Source organism: Magnolia sinica, chromosome 10 (genome assembly GCF_029962835.1).
Source record: "Magnolia sinica isolate HGM2019 chromosome 10, MsV1, whole genome shotgun sequence".
Lineage (NCBI taxonomy): Eukaryota > Viridiplantae > Streptophyta > Magnoliopsida > Magnoliales > Magnoliaceae > Magnolia > Magnolia sinica.
Window position 1 is genome coordinate 30318972 of NC_080582.1, and position 9068 is coordinate 30328039.

General features: G+C 40.8%; 1 protein-coding gene across 4 annotated transcripts; it reads left to right on the top strand.

Annotated features, from left to right (window-relative positions):
• The first annotated feature begins 2723 nt into the window (after window positions 1-2723).
• LOC131258260 (putative F-box protein At2g33200) lies at window positions 2724-8305 on the top strand. 4 transcript variants are annotated; one of them, XM_058259462.1, is made up of 3 exons: window positions 2724-2827; window positions 6944-7660; window positions 7985-8305. In XM_058259462.1, exons 1-3 carry the CDS (start codon window positions 2758-2760, stop codon window positions 8134-8136), a joined length of 939 nt encoding a protein of 312 aa, XP_058115445.1. In that variant the 5' UTR covers window positions 2724-2757; the 3' UTR covers window positions 8137-8305. The 4 variants fall into 4 exon arrangements, with proteins under 4 accessions (XP_058115445.1, XP_058115441.1, XP_058115442.1 ...); XM_058259458.1 differs by having other exon boundaries at window positions 6944-8305; XM_058259459.1 differs by lacking the exon at window positions 2724-2827 and adding an exon at window positions 2835-3236 and having other exon boundaries at window positions 6944-8305.
• Window positions 8306-9068: the final 763 nt, after the last annotated feature.

Here is a 9068-nt window from a genome sequence, read left to right on the forward strand (position 1 = left end):
CTCAAGAATGGATCTGTATAAAGGTTACGCAAACTAAATTTCCAACCATACTAGAATGGATGACTCGTACCCAAAAACAATATTGGCAAAGGCAAGAGGCTGCCAAGTAAAGAGAATTGGCTGCTATAAGCAATAGGCATCGTAAAATGGTAATGTGATCACAGCCGATGTCGATGATTTTGCAACTAGGAGATGAGCAAATAATTGTGAACATGGTGGATTTAACTATGAAACCTGATCCACACAAGTCAACTAAAGAAAGACATAAACTTAACAATGAAGAATCGACCGAATACCTTAGCTATGAGTGCTTTTCATATGATGATTTTTTTATCAAAGAACTCCTTATATAAGCAAAGCCGCTGGACAAAACTTCAACCAACCTTGATGGAAGGAGGGAAGTTTTGATAAAAGATACTCCACACGGTTTACTTACAGTCGAAATTATTGAAGAGTGATTGAATTCAGAAATGCCTAGGGGGACAATGTCTGAATTCGCTATTTCAGTTTGGATCGCTTCCACCTGTGGTACTGGGCTGTAATATAATACTCACCATACATGGAGTTTGCAGGCTAAACCATCTCAACCCAGCACGATGGAATGCGATGTGGAAGAACTTAGTTGCCCCATAATCATACAATATGGTTCTTTTGACATAAAAGAGAAGGCTATAAATGTATTGACAGTGTTGAGCTAGGCATACCCTTCGAAAAAGTAGTCATAGAAAGACCTACTCGCGCTATTACTTAACATCTAAAGCTGTTCTACATCTCTACTTATTTGAAGGGATGTCCGGTTACTAGGGTCCTAGTTGATAACAATGGGATTGTAAATATTATCCTACTTAGGATTGTGGGCCAATAGTATCTTGTCGGATTACCTTATGTGCTAGGGTCCTTCCTCCTGAATGATTTAGGCAGACACTTTCGTGGACCTCCCTTTGTACACATTCATCTCCATTAGGCAGTAAACACCTCATACGTGGCGAGAAAGCTGGAGGTAGTAAAAGCTTGTCAAAGTAGAATTGGTTGAGGCAGTGATCCAAGTTGATGAGAGCAGTGGTGGAATTAACACGTTCTGTAGAGACAAATGCCGGGAAAATTGCCAAAAGGTCACCGATTACAAATGAGAAGGCGATTTGTGTACTCAAACCGTCTCTTCCAGCACAATTTTGCGGGTTAGGTCCTCTTTCATGTCCTTTGTTACAATATGCGAATTATGGGCCCGCAGTGAGGTTCTACCAACTCACGCAGTTCATCCAATCTATGTAATAATATTAGGACATGGCCAAAGAATCAGTAAGATCCAACTCAGGGGTGGACAACATATTAGGAAGCAGTGAGATTTAAATTTGGACCACTAGACTATGTGGGCCAATGGGCATTTTCAATTGGGCTGAAATTTGTATCGTTTCCCTCATCTAGCACATGCGACCTTATAAATGGCATAGATGACCCATATAGTGGACCCAATGGATGATTCAATTGTGGACATTTCACATTTATGGCTTCACAATAAGATAGGGCCTATAAACACTTTGGAGTGGTTGGGAAGACATTCATGGGCATTCTCAGTGTGTGTATATATTGGTCAAAGTCTCAAAAAGATATATTTTAAGGGTTGCGAAATGTATGATTGAAGTAGGCATTTGGTCTACTTAGTTATTAAACCCATTTTTATAATAAGATGGACATTTGATTAACCTTGGAACGGATAGCTCTGCACAAGTGGGGCCAGTGTGATGTTTGTAGGAAATCCACACGGTTCATCCCTTTTCCAGCTCATCTTAATTTAGGAGAAAAAAATGAGACAAAAAAAAACTCAAGAGGGCCAATCCATTGAATGTGTAAAGTTGAAACATTGTTTGGGCTAAATAAGTTTTGGACCAGGTTAATACTTTTCTGTTTTCAATTCATCCTGATAGAAACATACATATGACCAGTTTGGACGTGGACCAGGGAAGTTCCAACGGCAGGCGTTTTACCTACCCACTTCTCCCTGTCGTGTGGCCCACTTGAATTTTGGATCTGACTCTTCATTTTTTAACTCGTCCCCTAATAATAGTTGAAAAAGGGAATGTACGGGTTGGATTTCTCACAAACATTACTGTGGGCCCCATCTAGCTTCTTCTGAGTGGAAGCGGATTGGGTGGTGTACCACACACCTGGTGTAGGTACGTGAAGTGCGAATACGAGCGCTAACGCTTCTCGAGCTCCGAGATGTACGACCGGTTCAAAGGAGATCAAATTTACATGAAAATGAATCGTATTCAAAGTTTACCACAAGTAGCAGTGGGACAATGATTCTCACCTTTAAAACATTCGTAGGCCTATTATAACGTTTATTTTCCATCTAATCTGTTTATAAAGTGGAAAATATTTGGATGAATAGGGAAACAAATAACATATTCATAAAAAATTTGAATAATTCCCAAAAGGATTTCAATGGTTGACGTTCAATTCCCCACTGATTTTTGCAGTGTGGTCCACTTTATATTTAGATATATCTTATTTTCCGGCTTAAGCCTTAAGAAAAACTCGCCAAGTAGGCATACGGTTTGGATATAACACATACTTCACGATGGGACCCACAGAACTTGGTGACGTCAACACACAGCCAGGTCGGTGGTGTACGGTACAGCAGTCAATCCGCTTCCTTTCTGAGCGCATGAACTTCCCCACACGCAATCCGCGAAATCAGATGGGAGGCTTTGGCGGGCCCTACACCTAAGAAAACCAGTTCACCGGATCCCATCTATGGTTGAGAATAAATGTCTTTGGCGGGCCTACCTTCATCCCAATGCAAAGAAGAGCATTGTAATTGGAGGTAACATTGATCTTATAGGAATTTTAACATGGCGTATTTTTCTATTCTTCAACTTTGATTGGTATCAAAGCAAACCTAATGTGAATCTCCATCACATTGGATCATGACGTTGGATTACCAAGAAACCCGATCAACACCTTCATCTTGATTGAAGCCCAAGTGCTTTGCAAGCTCTCATCCTTTGATTACTTCCTCCATCGTGGTTGTCGCTTCTCACGAATGCCCATGGCTTATCATCAGCGGACGCAACCTGCGGAAGCATGTTGGGCTATGGAGGACGATGACCGAGCAGATGCTCGATTCGAGTATATCATCGTAGTGGCTTGTTCCACTGATTGAAGGGTGCGTACTTGGGAATGCTGAATTGGTAGGACAGAGCAAATATAGAAGTGGATTTCTTTAGGGATAGGTAAATCTATTTGGATTTGACTTTGTGGCTTTTTGGGCTTAGGACCTCCAACACAATGAAATCGGATTGCGTACTGAGTTACTCAGATCATAGTGAGTAAACTCTGTTGAGCTGGGCCCACCGTGGTTTATTCACCCGTCCATCCGTTTTTCAAAGCTCATTTTAGGGGTTGAGCCCAAAATTGAAGCATATCCAAGGATCAAGTGAATCGTATCACAGGAAACAGTGGGAATAATGATTTCCACCTTTGAAACCTTCTTTTCATCCAACCTGTTCATGATATCATACAGACATGGATGGAGGGGAAAAAAACAAATATCAGCTTGATCAAAAACTTCTATGACCCCAAAAAACTTTCAACGGTAGATATTCAATTCACACTGTTTCCTGTGGTGTGGTCCACTTGACCTTTGGATATGCATCATTTTTGGGTCCAAGCCCTAAAATTATCTCGTAAAATGGACGGAGAGAGTGTATAAGATACATAAATCACGGTGGCCCCAAAGAGTTTACTCAGTACGCAATCCACTTCCGAAAATGATTCCGGTATATCTGTGAGTGTGGAGCCCACCGTAATATATCCTGTCCATCATTTGCCAGCTCATTTTAGGATATGGATTGGGTACTACCACCTAGACATTCTCTGACGGCCACAATGATGTATATGTGGTTTATCCACACCGTCCATTCATTTTGCCATATCATTTTACGTAATAGCTTAAAAATGAGGCAGATCCAAGCTTCAAGCAGACCACACCACAGAAAGTCAGCTGCAAAAGGTTGGATGGTTAATTGCCATCCAACCTATTCATAAAGTTTTATAAGGTTACATAAACATGAAGGGAAGCTTGATCCAAAACTTCTATGCCCCCAAAAAGCTTTCAAAGGGTGTTTAATCCGCACTACGTGGTCAACTTTAGCCTTGGATCTGCCTCATTTTTGGGCTTAGACTAACAAAATTAGGGCTGTTCACGAGTCGAGCTAGCTCGAAAAACTCGCTTCACTCGGCTCGAGTTAGCTCGGATTGACTCGGCTTGAATGACCAATTCAAGCCAAGTCAAGCTAATTATTTGAAGCTCGAGTTGAGTTCGAGCCGAGTTCGAACAGGGGGCATTTCAACTTGACTCGACTCGATGCTCGAACTCGAGCTCGACTTGAACTTGACTCGACTCGAAGCTCGAACTCGAGCTCGACTCGGCTCGATTAATAAATATATTAAATATTATATATATATTTATAAGTTTTAACTTTTTAACTTTTTTTTTTTAAAAAAAAAGAAGAAGAAGAAGAAAACAAACCTTAGAGTTTCTACCTGACTGCACGCGGAGTCGAGTTGAAATGCCCCCTGTTCGAACTCGGCCTGAATGACCAATTCAAGCCAAGTCAAGCTAATTATTTGAAGCTCGAGTTGAGTTCGAGCCGAGTTCGAACAGGGGGCATTTCAACTCGACTCGACTCAAAGCTCGAACTCGAGCTCGACTTGAACTTGACTCGACTCGAAGCTCGAACTCGAGCTTGACTCGGCTCGATTAATAAATATATTAAATATTATATATATATATATATTTATAAGTTTTAACTTTTAACTTTTTTTTTTAAAAAAAAAAGAAGAAGAAGAAGAAAACAAACCCTAGAGTTTCTACCCGACCGCACCCACCCCCTTTCCCTTTCTTCTCTTTCTCTACCCGCTGCCAGCCGCACGCCTGCTTGCCCGGATCACCACCACCAGTTTTCACTTCAGCTCCACAATAGTATGATTTCAATCTCTTGAGATCTACTTCTTGGGCGAGAAACCCAAGAAATCCGAGATAGGTTCTTCTCAAATTTGTTAGAGCTTCAAAGAAAACCAATGATCTGATTGGCGAGAGCTCTTTACTTGGATTTCTGATCTGTGTTCTCTCTGTTTCTTTTTTAGTACTTGGATTTCTGCTGGTGGAAGAAGATAAAGAACATATCGGTTCTTACAGGTTTCCTCATCCGATTCGAAGTTTTGTTTGATTTTTTCATCGGGTTTTGCTTTGATTCTCCTATAATTTTTGAATTTTTCATCAATGGAGGAGGATCAAGAACAAAATCAATTACTATCTCACCCAACAAGCTCGAGCTCGACTTGAGGTAAACTCGACTCGACTCGAACCACTAGCTCGACTTGAACTCGAAGTGATAGCTTTGGCAAACAAGCCAAGTTTCAATGTTGAGCTCGAGGCTGAGCTCAAGCTCGAACTCGAACTCGAGTACAGCATGGACAAGCCGAGCCAAGCTTGGCCCACCTCGACTCGACTCGGCTCGGCTCAATGCCCACCTCTAAGCAAAATGAATCCACGGTGTGGACAAAACCCATACATCATGGTGGCCCCCCAGAGACCTGTCTATTCCTAGCTAGGTATGTGCAGGGTAGTACTCAAGCCACGTCCCTCATTTTAAGATATGACCCCAGAAATAAAGGAGATCCAAATCTAAAGTGGACCTTACCACAGGAAAAAGTGGTGATTGAACGCCCACATTAAAAACTTCCTAGGTCTACTGTAATAGTGGGCATTCAATCACCATTGTTTCCTGTGGTGTGATCTACCTGAGATCTAGATCAGCTTCATCCTGGGGCTCATGGCCAAAGATGAGCTGGTAGAACAGATCACATACATAAGGTTGGGCTCCATAGTCATGGGATCCATCGAGGTCAGTGATTCCCTAGATCCCAGACTCTATTTTTGTGCATTTGCATTCCCTAACAGATCCAGATGGGAAGCTCCACTCAACGAAAAAATGTGCTAAAAAGCCAAATCAACTGAAAATTTCATTTTAGCAGAAAGGGGTCTTAAAACCATGTTCCAAATGGGCCCTAACAGATCCAGAATCCTGTCTATTGTATGTGTCTGTGTGCGTGCGCGTGTGTGTGCGCGACACCCCACTCTAGATGTTAGGTGCTGCCAAAGAACAGTCTGATTCACAATTGGGGTGGGCCATACTTGTGGGGTGGGGTGGGTCACACCACAAGTAGTTGCGAATGATGCTAACCATGAGTTGCCTGTTTGTGGGGCATACAATAGTGTGTATATTCCACCCAATCTATTTATCAGTTGAACCTCACTAGGATGAAAAATCAACCTTATCTAGTTGATGCCACGCCACCTGAACTTATAGGTTTTAAGCGTGATTTTACATATTTCCCTTTGGCGTGGCCCACCATAGCTTTGTATCGACCTAATTTTTGGAATTACAGTATAAATTGAGGACTCACACTTTATGGATCTAGTGGATGTCCAACAAGGGACACAGTGGGCCCCACAAAACTCGGGGCCTTTGGAGGTTTAATTTACTTGGCAAGAATGAAGTCAGGCCTTGGACTTATTCTATCGAATGAAGATGTTGAGTACTTCCTTGAGCAACCTTGCCTAATGATCGTTTGAGATGGATGATTTCAACCAGAAAGGCAACCTCCCGAATCATGTGTTTCTTTGTTTTAGTCATTACCTAGGAAACCTAGTAAAATGGATAGACATTCATTTTTGCCACCTTAAATGGACCACTGCTACTCGAAACCTGCGATATTATAGCAGTCTTCCTGGGGGGACAAAAGAAATAAATAGAAGTCTCAAGAGTGTCCAATTTCAATATTAACTCTTCTTTCCTTCTATATATGAGATTTTTGTCTTTTATGTAACTACATATTCGTTTCCTTTCTTTCATATAACCAATTTTCAATACAGAATTTTTGACAATAAGGAGATTTCCAAACATGAAATCAAGGGCGAAGAAGAAGCAAACATGCAAAAGGTTGCTTAACATGAAACCATGCATGTACAAGAAGAATTCTCGCCAAGTACTTACTAAAATAAAAGAAAAGATGAGAAAGGAGAAGACAATTGAAGAAGAATATGGTGATGTAATGATATATCGATGGTCAGATCTTCACCAACCTCTTCTTGAACTGATATTGAGACATCTACCTCTACCCGACCGCCGAATGTTCAGCTCTGTTTGCCGCTCATGGCATGAAGCCGAGAAGCAATGTCTCCATCCTCCACCTCCTCAACTCCCTTGGATCATGCTCCAGACATACTATTCTAGGAAAACACACAGATTCTTTAGTCTATCCGAGAATCGAGTGTATGATATAAAACTTCCTAGAATGAGTGACAAACGTTATCTGGCGTCTTGTGGAGCCTGGCTTTTAGCGGAGGATGATAATTCTGACAAGCATTTTCTTATAAATCCTTTCTCTAAAGAACGAATTCGTCTCCCACATTGCAAAGATTTTTTTTGCGATGGAGGTATCTTGACATCGCCTCCAACTAATCCCGACTGTCTAGTTCTGCTCCATCACTCAAAGTCACTCCGGATCCTGCATCTGGGAAGAGACAGTTCGTGGAGGAGCCAGAGTCTCATGAACAACCATTACTACCTCCCGTTCATCTACCTCAAGGGTAAGTTATATAGCTTGAATCATTGGAGTGAGCTTGTGGTCATCGACCTTCTTCCATACCCTAAAGAGAGGTTAGTGGAATTAGATGATGGACAACTGCCACCATTGGAGGATTGCTTTCAGGAAGTTTTGGTGGAATCTTGTGGAGAGATATTGCTAGTTATAGTGACCACACATGTGGATGAGTCTGTCAAATTCCTCGAATGTTTGTATTTGTTTGAAGTTTTCAAGTTAGATTGGGATGTTATGGCATGGGTGAAGGTCGAAAGCTTGGGCGATCGGATGTTGTTTTTGACCCATCAAGGTTCTATTTCTGTTTCTGCAGCCAAAACTGGAGGGAAAGGGAATCACATCTACTATATTCCGACTGGGAGGAAGTATTTCATCGAATTCAACTTAGGGAGCAGAATTCCAGCGACTTGTTCAATACCTGACCCTCATTATATGAATCGGCCTTTCTGGGTAACAACCATGTGACACAAGGGCTTTTTTGGATGATGTTATTCAAATGATTTTCTGAAAACAAACATGTAAAGAAAATACCATGAGAAATAGTTACTGAAAACTATATATTTTTTTTTTTGGGAACTTTGTTAGGATGAAATTGTCTGTTTTATTATTATTTATTTAAAATATTGTTTGAATGCTAGTGTCTGAAAAAACATTTTGCCTACAGAGTGCAACAAGATACACTCCAAAACTGCTGAATATATTCAGCACTGCTGTTAATTACTATTTAACATTTGCTAAAAATAAGAGTAACTCATGTGTGATACTTGCTACACATAATTCTCTATGCAAAGCATATTCCAGCATCCATTTTGGGTGCAATCCCAATCCACATCAAATAGTAGGTTTGGATGCACCACACATGTAATGTTGGAGCTTTTGATCAGGTGGGTTATTGTTTAGATCTTCTAGGTTCTAGTCTCAAAGTCAAGCCTTTTCACTCCTCAAATGGCTAGTTGATGAAATAAATTGATGGCTTAACTACAGGACTAAAAGGGCATGAGTTTTAGGGCAAAAGATCTAAACAGTATGACATACCCCATGGAAAGCTACGATCGCACACAAAAGACATGCCTCAATGGAAGGTGAACTCATGTGACATTGGCAACTGCCCACACATAGTAAGGCATCTACCCTCTTTGCTTGTGGCCTGGTTGGCACTTCTGCACTTGTTGACACTTTTGATATAGTTTTTTTTTTTTGAAAAGTGACACTTTTGATATAGTTCCTATTAGGCACAATCTAACTTCAATACATCTTTATATGATATTGGTTATGCGATTATTATTATTATTTTTTGGAAATGGAAAGTTTATGTACTCTAATCATTTGAATTTAATGAGTATTGGATTGTTTTTAAACAACACATAACAGCTAAGATTTCAATATCTGATACTTCC

What these genes read in the sequence shown, in the direction of transcription:
- LOC131258260 (XM_058259458.1), top strand. Translation starts at nt 2,758, where the DNA reads ATGGTTGAGAATAAATGTCTTTGGCGGGCCTACCTTCATCCCAATGCA. An exon ending in GAAGAGCATTGTAATTGGAG is followed by an intron (nt 2,828 to 6,943) that starts GTAACATTGATC and finishes TTTTCAATACAG; the next exon opens with AATTTTTGACAATAAGGAGA.